Source organism: Mytilus trossulus, chromosome 6, assembly GCF_036588685.1.
Source record: "Mytilus trossulus isolate FHL-02 chromosome 6, PNRI_Mtr1.1.1.hap1, whole genome shotgun sequence".
In the NCBI taxonomy this organism is placed as follows: domain Eukaryota; kingdom Metazoa; phylum Mollusca; class Bivalvia; order Mytilida; family Mytilidae; genus Mytilus; species Mytilus trossulus.
In genome coordinates, this window is record NC_086378.1 from 55,129,598 (window position 1) to 55,155,294 (window position 25,697).

The 25,697-nt window shown below is 31.1% G+C and overlaps 1 protein-coding gene and 1 long non-coding RNA gene across 5 annotated transcripts in view; both read right to left on the reverse strand.

Annotated features, from left to right (window-relative positions):
* Positions 1 to 2,157: 2,157 nt before the first annotated feature.
* The window catches only part of LOC134721552 (protein Aster-B-like), a 46,050-nt gene continuing 22,510 nt past the window's right edge, over positions 2,158 to 25,697 (reverse strand). For all 4 annotated transcript variants that reach the window (XM_063584648.1, XM_063584649.1, XM_063584651.1 and 1 more), the window contains 9 exons: positions 12,153 to 12,297; positions 11,656 to 11,802; positions 10,230 to 10,435; positions 9,329 to 9,431; positions 7,531 to 7,803; positions 6,665 to 6,746; positions 5,455 to 5,565; positions 4,571 to 4,691; positions 2,158 to 3,971 (listed from right to left, as the gene is read on the reverse strand). In XM_063584648.1, coding sequence (XP_063440718.1) covers positions 3,882 to 3,971; positions 4,571 to 4,691; positions 5,455 to 5,565; positions 6,665 to 6,746; positions 7,531 to 7,803; positions 9,329 to 9,431; positions 10,230 to 10,435; positions 11,656 to 11,802; positions 12,153 to 12,297 — 1,278 coding nt within the window. In that variant the 3' untranslated portion in view covers positions 2,158 to 3,881. The remainder of the gene's footprint in view (positions 3,972 to 4,570; positions 4,692 to 5,454; positions 5,566 to 6,664; positions 6,747 to 7,530; positions 7,804 to 9,328; positions 9,432 to 10,229; positions 10,436 to 11,655; positions 11,803 to 12,152; positions 12,298 to 25,697) is intronic.
* On the reverse strand, positions 14,356 to 18,802 carry LOC134721553 (uncharacterized). Its single transcript, XR_010107879.1, has 3 exons — positions 18,561 to 18,802; positions 15,259 to 15,347; positions 14,356 to 14,698 (listed from the first exon to the last, which is right to left on the reverse strand). It is a non-coding gene; the product is annotated as an uncharacterized LOC134721553 (long non-coding RNA).

Sequence of the window (25,697 nt, forward strand, 5' to 3'; positions counted from 1 at the left end):
ATTTGGTGTCTCATACTGTTACCATGAGGATGTATTACTTTAAATGTTCATTGTTGAATTATACTACATTATCTTTGTATAAGGATTCTTCACTACAAATTACTTTTATAAAACACTACTCCTAGATTGGTCATCTTTTACTTTAGGGGTCCCTATCCCTTAAGCTCATATATAGCTATACTAAACTATCCTTTACCTCAAACCTTACCCTAACCCATAACTAAACCTTATACTAGCTCAAACCCTAAAATATCCCCTAACCATAAACATAAATGAACCCTGTAAGTATTTGGACCAATAAAGTAAGAGAAGGCCGATTTCTTTATGCCTTACTGTAAGAAATTATTATGTGCATTCATTATTCCGTTTTTGTCATGTTAGACAAAAATGCGATTTCAATTTACGATTTTTCTCGTTTAATGCATATAAAACAAGAGGCTCTCAAGAGCCTGAATCGCTCACCTTAATTTTTTTGGTTAAATCTCTCATCAATGATTATTTTGGCTTTTCAATTTATTTAAATGTTCTTTGAATCGTCCTATTTTCTTCAAAAGCAAAAAAAAATTATTTTCTCATATGTTCTATTTTAGCCATAGGAGCTATGTTTCTTGACATACAAGGAAATGAAATATAAAATTTATACTAGATACTCTGAAACTCATGTAGCCTGAGTTTGGCTGAAATTGATACAGCAGTTTCAAAGGAGAAGATTTTTTAAAGTAAGTCAAAATGATGAACAAATTGTGAAAAAAAGTCTTTAAAGGGCAATAACTCCTTAAGGGGTCAATTGACGATTTTGGTCGAATTGACTTATTTGTAGATCTTACTTTGCTTAACATTTTTGCTATTAACAGTTTATCTGTATCTATAATTCTATTCAAGATAATAACCAAAAAAATTCAGGGGCATTATACCTGAAAAAACAGTTACCCAATTCGGCTGAAAATTTCAGGACAGGAAGACCTTGACCTAATAAATACTTTAACTTCTTGTCTTATTTGCTCTAAATGCTGGAGTTTTTGAGATATAAGCCAAAAACTGCATTTTACCCTGTGTTCTATTTTTAGCCATGACGGCCATGTTTTTTGATGAAATAAAAAATAAAGCACAAACTTTATTTTATACACCCTACTGATCATTCAGTTGAAGTTTGGTTGAATTTGGTTGAGTAGTTTCTTTAAAGTTAGCAAATATGATGAACAAATTGTGAAAAATTGTCATTAAAGGACAATAACCCCTTAAGGGGTCAATTGACAATTTTGGTCATATTAACTTATTTGTAGATCTTTCTTTTCTGATCATTTTGACCCCTATGTTCTATTTTAAGTAACGGCGGCCATGTTTTTTGATGGATAAAAAATCGAAGCACACACTTTGTGCAGGATAATCTGAGGAACAATCATGCTAAGTTTCATTCAAATCCATTCAGTAGTTTCAGAGGAGAAGATGTTTGAAAAATTGTTAACGATGACGACATTGACGGACGCCAAATGATGAGAAAACCTCACATGGCCTTTTAGGTCTGGTGAGCTTAAAAAATGTGAGTTTAAATTATTGCATTTACAACTCGGTCACATTTTTGGCAATAATAAAAACCTCTGAATTTACAGTATTTCTTTTGTTTGTTTTTTTGTAGAAAATAATATGAATTAATTCACATTTTGCCATGAAAGAACTTTTTATAGCTAAGGTATACATTTTGTTTATTGTTGAAGGCAGTACAGTGCCTTCTTTTTGTTTACATTCCTTCCTTTGGTCTTAGTTGGAAAGTTGTCTCATTAGCATTTACACAAAATCTCTGTATTCTTATATAGAGCCAAAAATGCTCTGGAGTATGCAAAACAAACAAGAGTTTAAGCAACATGGCTAATGTTAACCTCCAAATTGAGAGCATTTTTGAGAGTTACATTACAGGCCTTTATGTTGCACTACCATGACATATGTATCAGGTGTTCAAGAAATAAAAACAAATTTCATATTCAAAAAGTGACCATACAAACCATGACAAAATAATCATATTTTGTATAATTTAATTATTTTCCTTGTTATTTATCGATTTTTTGGTATATATTGGGCTTTTGTTTGCATTTTAAAAGTATAGGCCCTCCAGATAACAACTGAGGCCCAATCTTATTTGAAGTATAAGACAATATAACATAAGTCTCTAAAATACTTTATTTTTTCCTGCCAATAGAACTGACAGAGTTAATGAACATTTAACAACAAATCTCTTCATAATAAATAACAATTAATAAATATAAAAATATTTTCCAGAAAAGATTTTTAAACACTGTTGGAATTACAAATTGACATTTCAGCATCTAATGCATCCTGGGTAATATTTTCAAAAGTGTACAACAAAACGTCCTGATTGGTTAAAAATGTCATAAACAATGGAAATTTAAGCAATGGTGTAATTTTATTTTCATTTTGGGGTATGTACAATGAAATTACCCATGATGCTTTAGATTCTAAAACAGCCAATTGACAGCACTTTTTCTCACGAGACTCTATGGTGTTACAAATAAAAACATGTCTTTGAAAGCATACAATAAAACAAGTTATTGCACAAAATAAAGCAATCAATGCCTCTCCTGAGAATGGATGTAATTCTAATAATAGCTATCACAGAAAATAACAAATAAAACATGAATTGATTCTTATGTACAAGACATATTATACACAAACATATGAGGGGCACATACATTTGAAAGGTATGAATGCAATGGATGTCATATGAATGAAAAATAATAATTTGATGCAAAATGACTACTGCAAATATCATGAAAATTGCATAAAACTATAGAAAGAAAATTAAACCTCTTGTATTTAATAAAATCTGAATTCATTTTAAAATTTTTAAACTCAATGTATATATATCATATCACTTAAAATATAACCTTTTGCATCAGTTTTTCGTACAGATTTTCATTTTTGTTATGCAATATTGTATTCAATTTTGGCATGTAACAAAATCACCATAATGAAATTCTTCCCCAAATTACTGTGATACCTACGTTTTGGGTCTATTTCTACCAAAATGCATGAACCACAGAATGCAAAAAAAAAATCTATAGTGAAAAGCATATTTTATTCACCAAAAAATAAATGTTGCATGATACTATTAATAAGCACTTTTTCTAGACGTCAGAATAAAGGTTTAAATGTTGACACCAAACTGCTAATGTCAATTTTCTTGCAAATATTTGGTGCATTTTTCATTTTGGTGTGTAATTAAATTTGGCACTTCTATATAACATATAAACAACACAAATTTCAAAAATACCATGTCTATAATTATAATGACACAATTATAAGAGACAGAAATGATTCTGAAATACATTGCATTTAATCAGAAGTTCAATGAATAGTTGCAAATAAATTTGAATCAAGCACCAAATCCCATGAAAACCTTCACAGTGAAATTAAATTAAAATATGAATTCGCCAAAACAAAAACAACAGGAAATCTGACAAAAAGTGTTTTTTGTAGCAACTTCTGAAAATGAAGCTTATGTTAAAAAATTCAGAAAGTATGGCTATTCAAAAATTATTCAAATACCTATGGAAAAAATGAGAATTTTTTAACATTGCAAACGAAAAATTTATTAGAGACAAGAAAGTCTGATTTTTAAAGATTGATTTATAATAAAAATCCATCTTATGAAAATAGTATTATCCTAAGGAATCTTACATTTCTGCGTCTAAACACTACTTTCACTCTACATACATGTATCTAACATTTTTCATGCATATTGAATTTGTTGAACAAGTTTGATGCACCATCCATTTTAGTACACATCCATCTATAAAAGACATGGAAGTCATTACTGATTGGCTGCCCTATTGTAAGTTATTTCTGATTGGCTGAAATACTGTATGTTATTCCTGATTGGCTGCCCTACTGTACATGTCTGCATGTGATATATGATTCTCTAATGTGTCTGATAACTTTGTCAATGAGGATTTCATCTGAAATTAAAGAAGATATGGTATTCATTTTTAATCTATTTAATTTTCTAATAACTTGTACAAAGCTGAAGATTACACTTTATGCGTTGCTGAGTAAAGTTAATTTATGACAGTAAAAGAAATTGAAGATTCCAGGCTTATAATTTGGTACTCCATAACTTTATAAGACTCATAGATTCATGGTGGCGGGGTGGTGGAAGAAGTGTAACTATTATATTAATAAGGTTGTGAGTTCCCAGCACATGGCAGGCATGCTTAACTGCAATATTAACTGACAAGGGTTGTTAGTTTTTCTATTGAAGGTTCGTGATTTTCCTAACAACTCATGTTTTCAATGTAGAAAATTTCTTATTTCTTTGAATAATTTAACATTTTACAAATAGTGACTTTAAAGAAAATGATGGGATAAGAGACATTTACATTCAAATCAGGTCATGCTTCTCGCTACATTGAAGACCCATTGGTTGCCTTCGGCTGTTGTCTGCTCTATGGTCGGGTGGTTGTCGCTTTGACATATTCACCATTTCCTTTCTCAATTTTATTTACATACAATCCAGTTTCCTCTAATTAAACTAATATATTGTCTAATTGAAAATTACCTGGTCTATCATGGTTATTGAGGAAGATAAAATTTCTTTCCATTTATGCATTTCACTTTCATGGAGAGATTGCTGTTGTTTGAGTAGTTGTATCCAATCTTCTTCAGATTTTGGAACATGGCTGAAAAAAATTTAACCAATACTTTAATTTGTGCAGTCCTTGGTTTTGCATTTTGTATGAGATGGTTGTCTGTGACATATTTAAATTTTTTATTTTTAGAATTTGATTTTAAGTCGATGTTGCATGCACTCTTTTTATCTGGTCCTTTATTTTTTCTAGATTCCAATCTAATCGTGTTTAAAAAATGTTGGATATTTCACAAGGTTACTTATATAGAAGCATATATGATAAATTCTTCTAAAATATGATAAGAAGATTATAGGAAAATACTTCAAAAGCTGTCTCATAATTAACTTATATAAGGCTTACTACAAATCTAAAATTTCCTTTAATCAGTGTCAGTGAAAGCAAATTGTTTTTTCAGCTATTTGTATTTTTTTTTAGGCATTTACATAATAATATAATTTAATTTTGGATGTAACACGTCTTCTGATTGGCTTACATTATTTTGTAATCAGCCCATAGACATAATTTAGTCATGTGACCATGACGTCATCAACATTTTTTCATGGTTTTCTACGGTTTAAAACGGAATTTAGTATTAAATTATAAGAAACGACTGTAATATTTTTTCTGTGTATTCTAAATACCAAGAAAATGTGGTGCACACTTTAAAATAACCCACTAAAAGGGTTAATTCAGTGTGCACCACATTTTTTATGTTATTTCATCATAGACAGAAAAAATATTACAGTCATTCCTTAAATGTCAAATTTCAAGAATTAAATATGAATGCATTATTTCACAACAGCACTGAACTTACTTTACATTAATACTGGTTTCGGAATGTGGGAAGTACAATATATTGGCATAACCTTCTAGGGACCACAGCTTGTAGAACAGAACTGCATTGAATATCACTAACAAAACTAATCTGAAAAAAAACAACATTATGTTCAATTAATTTAACTGCTTTCATCCACTATTTTTTTTAATTTGGAGGACAGTTGTCTCATTGGCAATCAAATCACATCTCTTTATTGTTATATATAAACACATCTTGTTTAACACATTTTTTTATTCAAATACACTAGAAAAATAATTCTGTTTATCATAAACAAAAGATTACAATTGTCAAATATGGTATTGAATGGATTTCTTCATTTGATCTCAGATGGATAGTTTCTCCATTAACAATCATGACACATCACCTTTTTTTATATAATTAAAAAGAATTTTTAAAGAAAAGTCAAAAACCATTTCTTAGATATATGAAAGAAAATTATATATCAAGATTATTATCTATCATTAAATTGAAAAGATAAAATCATTAACTTTTAAACAATTCTGCATGACATGATACAGCGAATCAAATTTATTTTACATGGAACATCTTATAATTAAATAGTGTTGTGTTATAGTCAAAAGTCTTGGTATCTTTGGAGAAGAAAAAAAACAAGCTCACTCATAAGACTATCTTGATTTTTGTTAATTTTTTTTATTAAAGGTGTGAGTTCAAAAGTCAGAGTAACTTTTTAATTTCATGAATGAAATGATATCTAAACAAGAATGTGTCCATAGTACACAGATGCCCCACTCACACTATCATTTTCTATGTTCAGTGGACAGTGAAATTGGGGTCAAAACTTTAATTTGGAATTAAAATTAGAAAGATCATATCATAGGGAACATGTGTACTAAGTTTCAAGTCGATGTAACTTTAACTTCATCAAAAACTATCTTAACCAAAAACTTTAACCTGAACTTTGCACTATCATTTTCTATGTTCATTGGACCATGAAATTGTGGTCAAAACTATAATTTGGCATTAAAATTAGAAAGATCATATCATGGGGAACATGCATACTAAGTTTCAAATTGATTGGACTTCAACTTCTTCAAAAACTACCTTGACCAAAAACTTTAACCTGAAGTGAACGAAACCCACGGACGGACAAACGGAGCACAGACCAGAAAACATAATGCCCCTTTACTATCGAAGGTGGGGCATAAAAATATCTACAGGTACTTACATAACTAAAATCACTCGGACTAGAGTATCTGCATTGAGTTTAGATAATCCTTCTTCTTTATAAACTGTATGTACAGAGGCAACTGAAAAATCCAACAATTACTACTATTGACTTTTAATATTATTGAGCAAAAAAAACCATTTTGCAGATGTTTTGGCATCAAGCCTTTGTAAGTTTCTATATTTTCTCTATTAATTTTGTGCTTGATAATGATTGCTTTGTCATCATTTTTTTAATACTGCACATTTAGATCTATAATAAGAAAATAAAAGTAATTTTAACCTGGCTAACTTACCCCTTTAAAAAAAGGTCCATAAGACTTAATTAATGTAGTGAGAGAAAGAACAATTTCACAGCAGTTTTATAACAAAAGGTTCCAAATTTGTTAAAACATGTTCCCACAAATGTGGACCACTTGGCTAATATGCAAATGAAGCAAGTCAAAATCTTATAAATAACTTCTTGTGACATACAATTTTTAAGGATACTTTATTCTTGATGAACTCTTTAAAACTGTTCTGGCAGATACTTTATTTCACCCCCAGTTTTTGGTGGTGTTCGTGTTGTTTTTTCTTTAGTTTTCTATGTTGTGTCATGTGTACTATTGTTTGTCTGTCTGTTTGTTTGTTTAATTTTTAGCCATGGCGTTGTCAGTTTATTTTAGATTTATGAGTTTGATTGTCCCTCTGGTATCATTCGTCCCTCTTTTATTCTTGTTAAATGTAAATGCTATACAGTTGTTTGAGATGCAATTTATATTAACAATTTAAAGGTAAATTAAAGTTAAACATATTTTCTGACTTTTGTTCTTTTCTATTCGTCAAATTTTCTAAAAAAAAAAACACTATGGAAAAATCCCCACTTACAAGTATTTCTGACAGGTAAAGGAGCTGCCACAGGTGGATGATGTTTGGCGGCTTCATTCAACGATAAATGTCTTGTGGCTTTTATTTTGGGATTTTCCTTCATATTATGCATTAACACATTTGACCTAGTTCTACGCTTTCTCAGTTTGTGTTTAGAGTTTTGTGACCTCAATGTCTGTATCGACCTTTCCTTTTCACATTCCTGTTTCAGATGCAAATCCATGAATTTAAAGAAATCCTTCACACCTTCATATCCATTTTTCTCTATCATATCTGAAAAAAATAACAATTACAAATATTCTAGATGTATAAAATTAGGTTCAACAAATTAAATGTTGTGGTACGAGTAGTTTGTCATGTCAATTTTGGTAAGTTTTACTCTAGCACTACATTTAAAACTGAATTGTGCATGGTATAAGAATAGCTTATCATGGAGTCTTTCTAATTAAAGATAATTAATTCAGGCTACATTGAAATTTTAAAGCCTATTCATAGTCAGATTTCTGAAAAACAAAATGAACAAGAGTGCACACACTGAAATGTCTCGCCTTCTTTACTAATCATTGATATTATGTTGATAGACCTAAATATAACACTTATTACAACAGTCACATTAACTCAACATTAACCAAGAAAAAGAAACATTGATCAATGAATCTTGCAAATGAGGTCAAGGTCAGATGAACAATGCCAGGCAGACAGTTCTTCAATAAAACAAATATAGTTGACTTATTGTTTATAAATTAAGAAAAGCAGACCAAAACACAAAACTTAACACTTAGCAATGGACCGTGAAAATGAGGTCAAGGTCAAATAAAACCTGCGTAACAGACATATAGATCATTAAATATTTCCATACACCAAATATAGTTGACCTAATGCAAAAAGTATAAGAAAAATAGACCGAAACTCAAAAACTTAACTTTGACCACAGAACTATGAAAATGAAGTCAAGGTCAGATGACACCTGTCAGCTAGACATGTACACCTTACAATCATTCCATACACCAAATATAATAGACCTATTGCATATAGTATAAGAAAAACAAACCAAAACAAAAAAGTTAACTATAACCACTGAACCATGAAAATGAGGTCAAGGTCAGATGACACCTGCCAGTTAGACATGTACACCTTACAGTCCTCCCATACACCAAATATATAAGACCTATTGCTTATAGTATCTGAGATATGGACTTGACCACCAAAACTTAACCTTGTTCACTGATCCATGAAATGAGGTCGAGGTCAAGTGAAAACTGTCTGACGCGCATGAGGACCTTGCAAGGTACGCACATACCAAATATAGTTAACCAATTACTTTTAATAAGAGAGAATTTATCATTACAAAAATTCTTAACTTTTTTCAAGTAGTCACTGAACCATGAAAATGAGGTCAATGACATTAGACATGTGACTGACGGAAAGTTCATAACATGAGGCATCTATATACAAAGTATGAAGTCTCCAGGTCTTCTACCTTCTTAAATATAAAGCTTTTAAGAAGATAGCTAACACCGCCGGATCACTATCCCTATGTCAAGCTTTCTGCAAACAAAGGGTGCAGGCTCGACAAAAATCTATATCAAATCTGTTGCTGTTAATCTGAACCCTCATATTATCCCACAAGTTTAATTATCCTGATATTTGTTTAGATTTTTCTTTTTTTTACCAAACTTTTTGTTGAATGCAGTCTTCGTTTCTTCCTAAAACAAAAGAAGATTTGGTGTCAAGCTCTCAAATTTGTATACACTTGTATACATTTCATTTTTTAAATCGAATTTACATAGGTACTTACTTTTTACAATGCCCCAAACACTTTTCTTGTAGCGTATCTCTGTGGTGACTTTTAATCTTGATCTGTTTTTTAAGACTCTTGTCAAACAATATCTATTCACAACCTGAAAAATGATATCAAAATACCATTTTTTTTATATATCTAAAACTGATTAAAAACACATGTACAGATTTCTATGGTAAGGCACACCATGCATACATCTATCACTCATTGCTACATTGAACTAGTTTTTTTCAAGTTAAAATAAGACCCAAATATCATAATTTATCTCATTTTAAGTTTGTTGAAAAATAAGACTGAAATGATAATTTTTAAGCAGGTTTTGGAATGTGTTTTTGATAAGTTTCTCTTTATCTATTGTATTTACAGGAATAGCCAAGAATGCAAAACATTGGTAAATACTGTCATTCAAGGGCAGTAACTCTTTCTAGGAGTAAGTTGACAAATTTGGTGATGTTGAAATATTTATAGGTCTTTTTTGCCAATTATGTTGATGCGATATGAATATGAATATGAACCCGGTTTTGTTCATTTTGAGTCCGATTTTTAATGTGACAGGTAGCAAACAATCTGCAAGACAGAAATGTCACTTAACCTGGAAAATAATATTCAGGCTCTGAGCTGAAAAATGTTTGCTCTGTTCTAAGTGATGAGTGCTTAGCTGATATCAAATACTTATTTTCAAGTCTTTGGTTTGACCCAGTGACCTCCCACACTTAATAAAACCATGCTATCCTGAGATCAACAAGGTAGTAAAAGTTTGGAAACTATAGCTTAAATGATATAACTACTTGAATCAAACCTCCATACATATATATTTGTAAATGTGTTTCATCATGTACTTCTTTCATTAAGTAAAAAATCATTCAAAGAAAAAATACAAGATGTTCATGTTTATTACCATAAATGTATCTCCATAGGGTATACCATTCATGCAGCATTCACAGTCAATGACATACAGGGAACCAGGCTTAGATTCCTTTAAACAGGTCTGTTTTTCTGAAGTCTGTGAAGACTTTGGTCCTATTGAGTAGTTTAACGATATTTTGTACCTCACCATTCTTAATCTTTGTCCATCTTCCTCTTGCCATGGAGGAAGGTTAATATCTACAATTCAAGTCATATGAAACCTCAAATTAAAAAAAAATATGCATATTTTTTTTTATAACTAAATGGAAAGTAATTTTCAATATACAACTTATGTACATATACTTTTTTCTGAGGAAAAATTCTTGAATTTGTCCACATTAAGAAGAAGTTTACTTATTTTTAGTTGCTTGCTGCCAGGAAGCAATTCGCCGACATCCGTATGCATAGTGATCTAAATGTGACCCTCCTTGTAAAAATCAGGTGATAGCAATACGCATGAATCTGTCATTAAAATAAACAATTACCTGATTGTATATGTTAAACACGTGCTCAATACCCATGCTTTTTGTTGATTATTTACTATAAGGTGACAATCTTTGAACTTCGGCTTCAAAACAAGGCATTTAATGAGTAGCCATATTTGTGAAATAATAACAGACAGAGAGAAACAAAATTGACGATTATACGATATATTAGGGTAAAAAATGATAAAATCATGCACAGAGGACTAAGTTTATGATATATACATGTCTTGGTTCAAGAATTGGATAAACATTATTTTTCACCAGTCACTCCTTTCTAATGACTTTAATGGTTTAAAATTCATATTTAATTCATTTTGTAAAAACCATGGAATAATTTATATAAATTGTGTTCAACCAAATTAAAACATTGTTGCAATATATAATTGTTATTTCCTGAGCAATTTCCCTGCTTGTTTCATTAAACTAACTGTCAAATGCTGTATAAATGGTAACTAATGGGTTTCTTCTAGAAAACTTTACTCTGCACATGCTCGGGTATGCAATATATAGGTAAAAACTTAGTTTCTTGTATTAATTTTGTTTTTATTATGTAACTCATTTGGGAGGTGCAGTATCATGAGGGGAGGTAAGCACTGACATTATTTTATTCAAAATAAGAAGCTGACAAATAATCTTTCATTCAAAGCGATAATTTTTTTCATCTAATCTTCATTACTAAAGAGATAACAGGTTACAGAATCATTTGACCACAAAACTAGTTACTGTAAGTTCAGAAATTATTGTGTGCATTTATTGGTGTAATTTTGTCAGTTTAGACTTTAATGCGATTTTAATTTTTACGATTTTGAGAAAAATCCTGTTTAATTCCATATAAAATATTTCAAATTGCGAGTTTAAATTATTGTGTTTACAACTCAATCGAACACTTATTTCAACACCCTAACTGCTGAAAGCTTATAGTTAAAGTCCTACCATATGATCTCCTGGCCTCATGGACACTGGTCATAAAAGCTGTATCTGTAAATATCATCTGGAACATTTTATCTACTGACACCGGGTAAACATCATTATGGCTGACCTTTCCTACATGCTGATGAAGAGAGGTACAAGTTATCTCCCCTGAAATATAGAAAATTACAATTTGAGATAAATTGGAAAATATTTTTTCAATGTTTTTTGAGAACAGCTAAATCTATTCTTTCCAAATTGTAATTCAATATTTAATTGCTTTCTACTGTTCTGTCAAATTTCAGCAACTAACAATTTAAAAACACAAAAGCATCTCTGCTCATGATTTAATCCAAGTACTAAAATTTTCAAAACTACCGTCTAAAGGTGTGTATTCTTTTTGCTCAAGTTCCAAGGGTGAAAAATAGGTGCATGTTATGCCAACCAAAAGACACAATATAGTTTTTATAAAGAATTTCTATTCCCTGCCTTGGGATTTCCCATTTCTATTTATAGCCTACCTTCACTTTCTTCAGTTTCATCACTAACATCTGTTGGGACTTCTTCATCCTCTTCTTTATCAATAGCTTTATGATACATGTCAGCTATTAATGAATCTTCCTCCTTTGCAGGAGGAATAAGTGCTACATCCTCTATAACCTCTTTCTGTAATGAATATAAATATTTTTATTCCTTGTTGAAATCATTTCATGTGAGTATGTTTTTCTAAAGAATGTTGAAAATAATTTGAGTTTAGAAATATGTGATCTACAAAAATTTACTTAAAGGAAATTAAGTCAGACATAATACAGTGAAACCTGTCTAATCCCACACACTATAGGACCAGTGAATTGTGTCCAATTGTACAAGGTGTAGGAATACTCATGTTTCAATTTTGAACAGCACAAGTATTTATTGCAGAATAATTGGCTTATTGCTGGTTATAAAATCTATTCGTTTTTAAATAAATTTTCCAACACTTGCACCTTTGATCCCATACTTCTAGTCAAGTTGTTTTGGGTTAATTTTAGAATTTTATCATAGTCTTCAATTAAATAAAACTGTCTAAACTTGAAACCGTTCTAGTCAGTTTTGGTGAAGGCCATGCAGTCACTCACTATATTCTCTTCTTTTGTCGTAACCATGTTGTTTTAAAAATTCTTGAATGATTTTGACAAAGAAATTGAAAATAACTAGCATTTGAAATTTAGTTTTTCATTAACTTACCTGTTACCCTTAACAAGTCTCAACTCACCTTTCAGTCTTTAAATTCAAATGTACAAAATCAGGTCAATTTGTTTGACAGTTCAGTGATTTTAATTTATTGATTAGCAGATCAAAGGGTACCGATCAAAGGGTGGGATTAGACAGGAATAATTAGGTATAACTAAATGTCAACTGGACTTAAAAACAGTATCAGTTTACGGAAGTGATAGGTTCAGAATACACAAGGATTTTTTTTTAACAAAGATTGATAAATACATTTTGCGGGACCAGAATATTTTGTCCAATGCCACAACTTGTTGAAATATTCAGGTGTCAGATTAAACAAGTTGCACTATATATCCAATTTTGGTGTTTGTAGAATTGTATCATATAGGTTAAAATGTTAAAATAATATGAGAGGTTTATTTTCATTGATTTAACACCTCAAAAAGGATTAACCATTGTAAAACCAAATTTAACAAATATTGAAAACATATTTTTTACACATCTATTAAACATGGAAACTTAATTTTTTTTAAAATTTATTATTATTTTTACAATGTTTTTTGTTATTAATTATTTGTTTCTTTATTTGAAAATATATATAACAGAGAGCAGAATAAAAAAGGAAAAAACCAATTTTCCTCTTTTTTCACTCTAATTTCTGACAAGTGCAATTAGAGGCCAAAATAAGACCAGAACGTAATAAATTTATTCTATAACCCATGTATTTGAGAAAAAATCATGAAAAACAAAGAAAAATATGTTTTATTAGTATTTATTTGATACATTTCAAAATAAATTTATACTGAATTCTACACTTTACTGTCCATTTTCATTCAACTCTCCGTAAATGATGCAACTTAGAATAAATTTATTCTAAATGCATGGTGCTTTCTGTATATAATCATTTATAAAATAAATTTATTATAAAGAGCCTTGATATCTATTATCAGTTCGAGAAAATCATAGAATAAATTTATTCTACATTTAATGTAATTTATGATTATAACAATATTTAAAATAAATTTATTTTGAAAGTCCAGTAATCTGTATGCTGAGGCTGTGATACAGAATAAATTTATTCTACATTTAATGTCATTTATGATTATAATAATATATAAAATAAATTTATTTTGAAAGTAAAGTAATCTGTATGGTGAGGTTGAGACACAGAATAAATTTATTCTATGTTCAATGTGATTTTTGTCTTGTATAATAATATATAAAATAAATTTATTCTGAAAGTACAGTTATCATATTAAGGAGGCGACACAGAATAAATTTATTCTACATTCAATGTGGGTTAAAAGTATTATGATATATAAAATAAATCTATTTTGATAGTACAGTAGTTGTGTTAACTTAAAAGGTTGAGACACAGAATTTTATTCTGGTTATAAAAATATGTAAAATTTGTTTAGGAAAAAATACACTGATCTGTATGAATACATTAGGCTACATAGAATAATTTTATTTTAAACCAGCAGTATTTTTTATTAATATTTGATTTGTTCACATAATAAATTTACCTTGACAATACATTTAGGTCATAAAAAATGTGTTCCTATATAATTTTCCATCTTTCATGTCTATTTAATGACATATAACATTCATAAAAATGTATTTTATTTGAAGTTGCGATCTGACTATTTTTGTTATATGGGACTGAATAGAAAAACTGTGCAGCAATTTAAAAAAAAAATATCAACATATAAATGTAAAATAAACAGATAAGAAATAGTAAAAGTTCAACAGGTTTTTCTAAAATTGAAAATAAATCTGTTTTTTTAAACATGTCTTTCTCTGTAGATGAACGTGCTATGAATTGTTCTTTTTCTTGCTTCTGGATAGGCCTGATCTGAAAGAAGTAACGACAAATTCAAAACAATTTCAAACATTTTTAGTTATCATACCAAAATTTATTATATTTGATGAAGAAACTGTCTGTCTTTCTTTTATTTATGGTGTCTATTTTGTTTATATAATATTATTCACTCTTTTAATTGTCATTAATAACAGTCTTGCTCAGTGTTGAAGTCCGTACTTTGACCTTTGATGATTTACTTTTATAAATTGTGACTTGGATGGAGAGTTGTCTCATAGGCACCCATACCACATCTTCTTATATATATATATATATATATATATATTGCCTCTGGATACAGCAAGATAAAGATGGCTATGCTATGCACTTGAACTAACCCGAATAATTCAGTTATATTCCGCTGATCTACGAAGGCTACATTAACCTCGTGTTGGAGAAAATCGGACACAGAAAGGGCTTGAATTATTCGAGCTACACTTGAACAGCAGTTGTTGAATTTTTATACAATAAAGGGATTAACGTACAGTAACTCATTAAACTTCTACAATTTAAAAGTCAACACTCTATCAAATTAAAAACTCATTATTACATACCTAATCTCCATCTTCAGAAACACTGTATAAGTCAGGACTGAATAACAATCTAATCTTTTTTGCTGGTGTTGCATAACATTTTTCTCACTCTACAAGAAATATTTGAAGTTAAAATGCAGGAACACTTACTCTGTTATTAATTTTCTTCATGCATATTTCTTTATTTTTTATCAGGATTGGCATGATTCGTTCCCAACTTCCTGAATATGCATGTAATATTTGCCATTGGACATTCAGCCAGTCATGATCAATCAATCAATCAATCATAGAGTCTTAAAACAGATGAATGGTTCATGCCTAGGAGACAGCGAACTGAAGACACACATTACAATTAAAAAACAGGGTTCATTAAGTTTTATACGACACACAGGACTTGTGTTGACAATACTTTTACCTACCCCATTCAACATACCAGAAAACAAGTAAGACATGTTTCAAAAAGAACAGCAGCTTCCTCAGGCAAAAGTATGAGTAATGTACCCAACACATTCCCCCATTCAACAAAATATCCATTTTCCTGTCAAAATGTTAAAGATGCTCCTTCGGCACTCTGATACAAAAATATATTGAAATTAAGGTACATGTACTTTTGTCAACATTTTACACATTTTATTACCCAAATATGAGTGCAAATGTCTCGCCTTTTTCTTACTTATCATTCAAATCATGTTGAAAGTCTTTAGTATGAAGGTTTTACTACAAATATCACGTATACTTAACATTAGCAATGCACAACTACAATGTATGATTGTTGTCATGTATACTATTAAACGAGAAGACCTCATTTTGTGTGTCGCTTCTCTTCCTTCCACCACGATAAATTATTCATCATGCCTCGACCAAAAACCTTAACCTGCAGCGGGACAGACGGAAGGACGAAAAAACGAACGCACGCACAGATTCCCAGACTAGAAAACACAATGCCAAAAGATGGGGCATAAAACTTATTGTTGAAATTGAAAGTAGTGAGTTGGCAAAAAAGAAAGTAGGGTAGGGATAAGAGGGAATCAGGACTTTTTCGGAACCTCGGGATTTTGGGATTGACCCTTACGGGATCCGGGAATATATTATTCGATTTCGGGATATGAATTTCTTTAAATTCTGCATCTCGGGATTTCGTGTTTTTAAGCCGGGGATTTCGGGATCAGGACCCCTCCGACCACCTCTAAAATTAGCTTTAGTCGGTCAGTCATATATACAAGATTCATATCCTACCATTGGCATGTTAATAATGCCCTCATAAGAAAAAGCACTAATGGATTGTCCTAGAAGCATATTTTATTAGACTTATATGGTCTATATATAAGCAGTTACAATTAATACATGTTTGGAGCGGTGCAAATTTTACCAAAAGATGCATTGTAGCAAAGGAGAAGAGCAATTGTGGTCTGAGACCAGAGACACAAAAAATATTGAATTTAACAGAAAGGAAACAAATATCAGACTTTGAAAAAAGGGAGAGGGCTTTTAATACTTTTATGAAATTCTCCATACATAATATCTTTTTAATACAAAAACTCATCCCAGTTCACAAGCAGTATATGACCGCGATTTTGTGGGTGTGTTCTGGTGTTGCTAATAGTTCCTGAGAATCAGATCTTAATACAACATCTTATCATCAAACAATTAGGTTAAGGTCATGTTACCCCGACAAATAGACATGACACCACAGTTGTCATGGTTGTTCCATACACTAAATATTGACCTATTGCTTATAATGCCCGAAAAATTGACCCAACCACACAACTAAAAATTGTCCAATGAACCATAAAAATGAGGTCGAAGTCAATTGAGACCTGTCAGACGGACATTTCCAGCTGACAATGATTCCATACATGATACACATTATATTGGTACCCTACTGCTTAAGGCATCTGAGAAATAGACCAAACCACAACACCATACATAGGCCAATGAACTATGAAATTGAGGCCAAGGTCAGACGGAACCTATCGGGTGGATATGTACACCTTACAATCATTTCAATAATCAATACAGCAAATATAGATGACTGACTAGTTATAGTATCTAGATACAGTCTTGCTTAAGTTACTTTATCTTTGATAAATGATCCATGGAATAAGGTCCAGGTCAGGTTCACCCTACATGTACCTAGCTGACGAACATGTAAATGTTGCTAGGAACCCATATACCAAACATAGTTATCATATTACTCATAATAAGTGAGTTTTTTATTTAACAAAACAAAATGTATCAAGCAGTTACTGAACCATGAAAATGAGGTTGCCGGGACATTGATATATGACAGACAGAAATTTCGTAACATATCGTATGAAACATTTAGATTGTCTAACCTATGAAATATAATGCTTCAAACAAAGAGTGTACTCCATCGTCGCCGGTGCCGCTGGGTTGCAATACCTACTATGCATGCTATCATGTCTCGCATACAGGCGTCGGAGAAAGAAAAAAAACATCACTGCACAACAGACATGAACGTTTCATATAAACCTCTGAAGAAAGAGATACCTTTCTGAGAAAATTATTTTTTTCCAAATAGGACCCATTAATTTGTATTTATGCTTGACTATATTTCTTCCAGAGTTTAATCGTTAGTACACATGATATATATCATGTGTATGCTACACTTTTACCATTATATAATATTTATGAAAAATTCACTGTTGTCTAAGTGTGTACATTTCCCTCGAGATACAATTTATATTATTTACCATTTAAAATTCCTTAATTTTGCAGTCAGAATTAATACATTTTTTTTAAAAATTATTCGAAAATGCCTGCCCATAACAAGTATAAATTTGATGACCATTCAGGCATTCATTTGAGAAGAAAGATTCGACTGAGGTGTGTCTTTTCAAAGAGGTTCTTTTAGTTCAAAAAGGACATCGGTGGTCTACTTAAATAGTGCATAGTTAAGAAAATTTGTCAACAGAAGGCATGAAAGGCTTATAAGGTTTGGATCCATTAAAACGTTTAATCCCGCTGCAAATGTTTGCACCTGTCCTTAGTCAGGAATCTGATGTACAGTAGTTGTCGTTTGTTTATGTAATATATACGTGTTTCTCATTTTGTTTATATAGATTAGACCGTTGGTTTTCCCGTTTGAATGGTTTTACACTAGTAATTTTGGGGCCCTTTATAGCTTGTTGTTCGGTGTGAGCCAAGGCTCCGTGTTGAAGGCCGTACTTTAACCTATAATGGTTTACTTTTTAAATTGTTATTTGGATGGAGAGTTGTCTCATTGGCACTCACACCACATCTTCCTATATCTATTATAATATCTATGTTTATATTTATAAAGACATAAACTAGATACTTACAGACTTTTGTTGTCTATCCTGATATGTTCCTGGTGCCGTTTCAACCACGACAAATACAATACACAAATGGAAATTGAATCGTCGCTCCTAATCTTTGAATATCTTTCCTCCATGTACTAAATCGAATAATTCAGAGCCCCTATCCACTACTTTTCTCGATGAAATGGTTAATGGAGTGATCGAAGTGATCGTAATATAACGACTGGATTATTCGGGTTATCCATGTACTGATAAATATATTAAGATACACGCTGTGGATTTATTATGTAATTTCCGTCGTTTGTTTGTCATTATCTATCGTGCGAAATTTTACATTCGAATGTTTATAATTTATTAGGGTTTATATGATCACGATGGCCACAGTATGTGGTCATTAAAATATGATATGGATAATTAGCATATGATAACAGATCTTGTTCGAAGAAACTTTAGAATCGTTAGATTTTATATTACAATTCTCTTTTTCGTTTAGTTAGGTTAGAATATCTCATAATAACCTCCTTGTTAAAATTAAAAAACATTTACATTATTAAAAAAAAATCGAAGTTTGGAATTTACCAATATGTTTTTTTTGTAAAGGAACATTTTTTCCATAGAAAAACAAAAGAATTATGGGTATCAATCCGTGACAGAAAATAAATACTAGTATACATGGTATATAACCACATTAAAAAAAAACACATTAAAAAAATAAGCAAAGGAACAGCGCTGTAATTGCTGTAAGTCACATTAAACCTTCAACGTGGAACGAAAAGTATCTCACAACACTGCACGTGTAAGACGACCACTAGCAACAGCCAGAGCGAAATAGTTTGCCCAAAAAATTGAATAGACTTCGTAAGATGTTACACCAACCATTTTGGGCGCGTTCAAAAAGGAAAGAAGTACGTATTTAAAAAAATTAGTAGTTCTTACGTATTTTAAATCAAACTATATTATATGCAGAATAATTTTTGGTAAGTTATATAAATACATGTATCAAATGAGAGGGTAAGAACTGCTGAACCTTGCAGAACACACACATTTGACGGATGAATACAAATGAAACAAATAGTTATGAATTAGTTCTATAAAATAGAGGGCGTACATTGCCTGTTACTCATATATAAAGTACCTTGTTTGGTGTATCCAAAGTTATGATATAACTAGTACAGTCTGATGTGTAAAAAATGGTATACTTATCCCCCATATATATATTTACATGCTGTTTTTTTTTTGTGTTGACGTCCGGAATATAACACTGTTGACTTAGCTTCTTATTCCAGCTTTCCGTCAAAAACAATGTTTTTTTCCATGATATTACATGTAACATTGCTCTTATCAAACAAATAATGAAGGTTAAGAAAACATTCGTTTATAAGTAATGAAAGCATTTGAATACTGGTACGATTGAAGTTAGAATAATGCGTCTTGGCACGTCTTAAGCTTCTTACAAAGTTATTTGTATCTGCTGAAAAATGCGTCAAAACATCTGACTCAGTTTGTCTAGTACAAAACGTGTTAATAACATAAATCATGTTGTTATTCTGGGTGTATGTATGTTGTAATAGTTACCACTGGACATCAGACATCGTTTTTATCGTCATCCTCATCATTCTTTATATAAATAATGACGCGAATATCTTATGATAAAAAGGGACATAAAAAAGTGGTTGAAACTTTGCTCCATCATGGATATCAATCTAAATAAATGTAATTCTCTAATTTTGTTATCCTCTTATAAAATGTAAGCACTATCATGTTTCTGGAATGATTTATCCGGGTTATTGTTTCATATGTAAATTATAAAATAATAAATGGCGAATTAAGTAAAAAAAATTATATAAACTACAAAAGTACCAAAGCACTTACTTTAAAGTTGCTTAAACCCGCTGGGATTTCAAGAGAGCTTTTTACACAAGACAAAGTCAATAAAGACATTCCATTACGAACCTATGTCTACTGTATTTATTGTTATTTTGTTCAAGTCCTGAATATGCACATAATTTTAGCCACAACATGTTCAGCAAACTTAAAAATCGTCTTTTTTTTTTATCTGAAAACTGTCATAGGGTGAAACTTGCACATTTATTTCTTATCTAAGATCGGTATTTAATTGCCTAGATTGATTTGCTTTGGCCTAGCGTGTTAAGTATTTGTAGATTTATTGTTTTCGTAAACTTTAGCAGACTGTCTGATTGACCGTTAACTTTAATGTATGATGCAGCTGTGTTTGAACTGTAATCATTTCTAATTAGAGCCGTACAATTTATGTTCCTGTTTGTTTATATTCTGTTCCAATACTTCCGATACTATTCTTTCTATTTTTTGTTCATTTTTCTCTATTCTGTAAACCTCCATCCATAGCCTCAGGTATAGATGAAGTGTCATATACATGTGGCCTGGTCTAGTAATGTCAGCAGTGTGATCTGCACATATATCATTTTGTAGAAAAAGATGAACGGGTGGCGTTATACATTGTTTTGATGTAAGATATGATACATATTTTCTATAAAATCGATTGATTGACAGATTGGTGGTTGCAGAACGTGCAGTGTCAAATAGTTCATGCATACATGCACGGAACGAAAAGCTATTTTAAAACAATACATACCATGGGGAATACCTGTAATAAAGGGTAGACCAGGATCTCGAGACCAGGATGAAGTTCGGTAAACTTTTTATACGGGTTTTACATTTTTTCTATTTTGGCGGATGAAGACAATTCTATTCCCAAGTCACCCTTAAGTGTCCATAAAATCAGCAGCACCTATACATATATACCTTCTTTCCAATCTTTTAAAACAAATAAAAGAAAGGATAAGACAAAATGATACACATTCTCAAACGACTATTTTATCGGTAATAATACTTGAGGGTCTTGTTGGAGTTGACAGAATATCAAATAACGCGATTGGGAAACGCAGAATAAAGGACAAAAAATATAGCATATACAAAAAAAATATAAAGAATAGAAAATAAAAGGATGATCAAATAGAGAATAATGAGCAAAATTATAATATTAGAATAGAAAAAATGTTTTAAAAATTAAAAGAATACAAAATCGATGGACCATCCATCCAGACCATTATAATTTGTAGTTGTCCATTTTTAACATATTATTTTATTTGAAAGATATAAAATGACCATACATTAATAACCTCTATGAAATGACACAGATTCAAATAATTTGCAACCTTCGATTTGTTTAATTTATGTTAGCAAACAAGTGCCGCATATCTATCAGAAGTTGTAAAATAATTATTACTAATTACAACAAACGCGGCTTAAAAGCCTTATCAATTTTATGTAATGCACGCGTACGTTGACTGTAGGCACCCTAGTGTTACCACATGCCGAGAAGTCTTCAAATGGAAACACAAGATAATTAATGACAAGACGTAGGACACTTAAACTGGACCCCTGTTGTGTTCACTTATCGCTACACTGACGGTGCGAGGCTATAGATGGAACGGCGGACCAGTTTATATGACACTGATCTGTAATTTTGTATAATATGATCACTTGGTATTTCTCTCTATGTACGTGCAACGAAGATGACAGACAGTGGACATCAACAGGAGGAAAGACAAGTTAAACATAAAGTAATCTTTATTTAAAGTCGGGTTGTATATATATACATAATAACAATGAACATGAGCTCTTTGTTATTATGTATATATATGCAACCCGACTGGATAGACGGGATAGTTTTCCAGTTTCGTTTATGAAACATTCATCACAGTTCAAGAAATTGGAGGTTAGTTTTGCTCAGTTTACTAGAGGTGGGGTGAGGGGTGGGGGTAAAGGATACTAGGGTCCCGTCATGGATACCTGACATATATGCTCAATGCATACTAGACAATATAAACAAGTACAATTTGGAATAAAACATTTATGGAACTCCAAAACTGATTATGATAACGATAATCATATCATTAAAGAAAGAGGTGTATCATGAAGCAAAGCTTAATGCTATAACTAAATTTGACTATATTACTCTGACAATTTGTTTTATCACAAAGATAAATTTATATACTACAAGTGTGGACACAGTCAGTGTGGATAGTATGTTTGGGTTTTTGACAGTGTTTTGTATGACAAAAGACATTCTTTGTTATCTCCATTGGTTTCTATATTATTAAGTATGTTGCATAATATGACAACTAACCTGAGCATTCGCAGAGTTGTTTATTTTATATTTAGTTTTTTTTATTTTCAAGACGGGCATAAAAGAGCTCGAGACACTAATTGCATCAGTTACCAAATGATTATGTCAGATAGAGTATGTTCCACATTCTTGATTTTGGATACATTTTGAAGCTAGTAGAAGAGGAACACATAACAAGTTAATTTTTTCATGATGTGTTTTTTTTTATATTGGAGATGGTATCTGAAAACATGCGAACATAAGTTTGAACGTAAAATTATTAGATAAATATTATTTATTATCTTAAGTTTAATTATTATGATATTAATAATGTTTCTAAGTGGTAATCTCATTATTATTTCCTACTGGTGAAAATTGAAGTAATCTTTAAACATTTAAAAAATTAAAAAGTTAACTTTCTTTACGCTTAGTCTTAGAACAGCTGTTTGGACACACTAGCTATGAAATTGTTGCATAGAAAGATGGAAAATGTACCTATTATTTTAGCAAAAAGTGAAAGATACCCATGAGCGGGACCAATCATTTTTAAAAGAGGGTTCTAAACATTTGTTCCAATTTAAAACCAATGATCGTAAAACAAAAAGGTGTTCAAAGCACAGAACCCTAACTGGATCCGCCACTGAATCCAAAGGATATTTATACTCATAAGTCTATGAAAAAAATAACACACCATTGCGAAAAACGAATAAACGAGCAAGAGATTATTGTATGTAAAAAAACAGTTTTGAACATTTTCATAAGTACCTAAAGAACTGTACTCACACTCTTATGGAATCTGTTTGGCACACATAATAATTGACAAAAAGTCTGCATCTTCATGGATAACATGACCATTTCAGTCAAAATATAATACGCTGTTGTTTATAAGTCACCAGACACTTCTATCAAAATGAATTTGTTTAAAGAAACACAAAAGTTTAAAAGGCAGATAAAATGGCAGAAGTTACTACAACCACAGAGAACATTAGGGACGGATATATTTTGAGGAAAATATTTAGAGGTAATTGAAAAGACAAAACTTTTAACTGGCTAGAAAGAAGTATCTCAGAATGCTGAAATTAAGAATCATAATTGTTTTTGAAAAGTGTTCTTTCTTATCTCATTGCAAAAGGTTTTGAAAGTGCTGTTTTAAATATAATTATTATTATGACAATTGAAGTTCGGTCGGAATAGTTATTAGTGAATTAAAAGTCATTATTTTAAGAATGCGTGCAAAGAATCGGTTACTCTATGAAAAGGAATATATTATGAATTTTAGAGCGAGGGCCTGATATGTGATGTGCAGTTGTACAATCATTTGCACATCTTATTTATACGGCGATGAGATCTGGCTGCTCCTTCAGTCCTTGTAAATCTCTCTTGAACATGTGCTTACTTTACAAGTTACAGTTCGTTTTTGATAAGGTTAGTGTAAGATGTTGCAAGACTTTAACCATCCTGAGTTATGCCCATTTATAAACATAAAAATAGCTGGATGTTTCGCTTCTGTTCTGTAACTTAAGTTTGCCTCAAGCAAATGTAAAAAATCGTATATACAATGCATATTACCATAAAACACAGATCAAGATTTAAATAGAGTGGCCTAACTTCTACCGTTCTTGAGTTAAGGCCATTTATAAACATACAAAATGCTGAATTTTTCGTTTCCGTCCATTAACTTTTAATTAGTTTGCCTCAACCGAATGTTAAAATCACAAAACAGTCTTAATTACTTGAATCCTGTACATGTATCTCAATGTGGAAGTTGACACGTGCATATTTACGAGCAGGATCATTTGTAGCCCATAGACACATTTTCCATTTTGTTTTGTATGAACTGCATTTTTTTATTTGATCTTTCAGATAGCTTTGGTTGAACAGAATAATGGAAACATGTATTTGGGAATTTAACATTTACAAAGATGATTGTTCGAAAAGTTCAGAAGAGTTTGAAGATGAATAATTCCAACTACAGATCTGTATGTCACTAAAAGATCAGATTACTTAACGATTAGTACCAGCTGAATTATAACGAAGCTTCAAGTTGTCTCTCGTGTGAAAAGAAAACAACCCAAATTATTCTAACAGATGACCAGTGACAAAACATTGAACAAAAATGTTCAGGATTATATTATAAGCAAACAAAAACGACTTAGATGTATTTTTGAACTGTTTGTATGCCATCACATGATAACAAAAGAAGGTTTCCTGGTCAATGGACAATTACAAGGTTAAGTTCGGATTTCCATCGTACACTGTTTTTACAGTATGTATAAAGAACAGCTGTGGTGATTGGCTGTCAATTTATTTTTTGAAGTGAAATGTACTATGATTAAGGAATATTGATGTTAGCCGTGATTATGTATGTCATTTTCTATTTTAAGACTTTTATATTGTTTTTAAATGGGTAGTGATGGTTGCAAATTCAATAGGTCATTTAAATTGAGATTATGACCATTATGATATCTTAAAGGATTTTTTTTAAAAAGAGGGGGTAGGTGAAAAGATTATTTTTGAGGGGAGGGGGGGGGTAATTTTCACTCATTACAGATTTCAGAAATTGAAAATGGATTTCAAAAATCATTTTGCCAAAAAAAAGAGGGGCAAGGGTATATTTTTTCTGGAGTGAGGGTTCAAATAGCAACAGCATAGTGTTCTGCACAAATGCATAAAAAAGAGGTAAATTTATTTATTTTAATTTATTTTTTTTTTGGGGGGGGGGGGCAATTCGCAACAGCATAGTGTTTTGCACAAAAGCCAAAAATTAGATATTATTCAAATGATATAAAAGATTCTAAGTTCTTTGGCTGCCGTTAATCTGTGTCAGAAACCTATATTGCATCAAATAATTAATTACAATCCAAATTCAGACCTGTATCATGCACGAAAATTGTGTTCATTTTTGTCCCAACTGCTTAGACGGCGTGCAAAAAGCTGAGTCCACAAACGCAGTATAATGGAAATAATTAGCTGCGATGTCGTGGATCCTTTTCAGAAATGGATGTCGT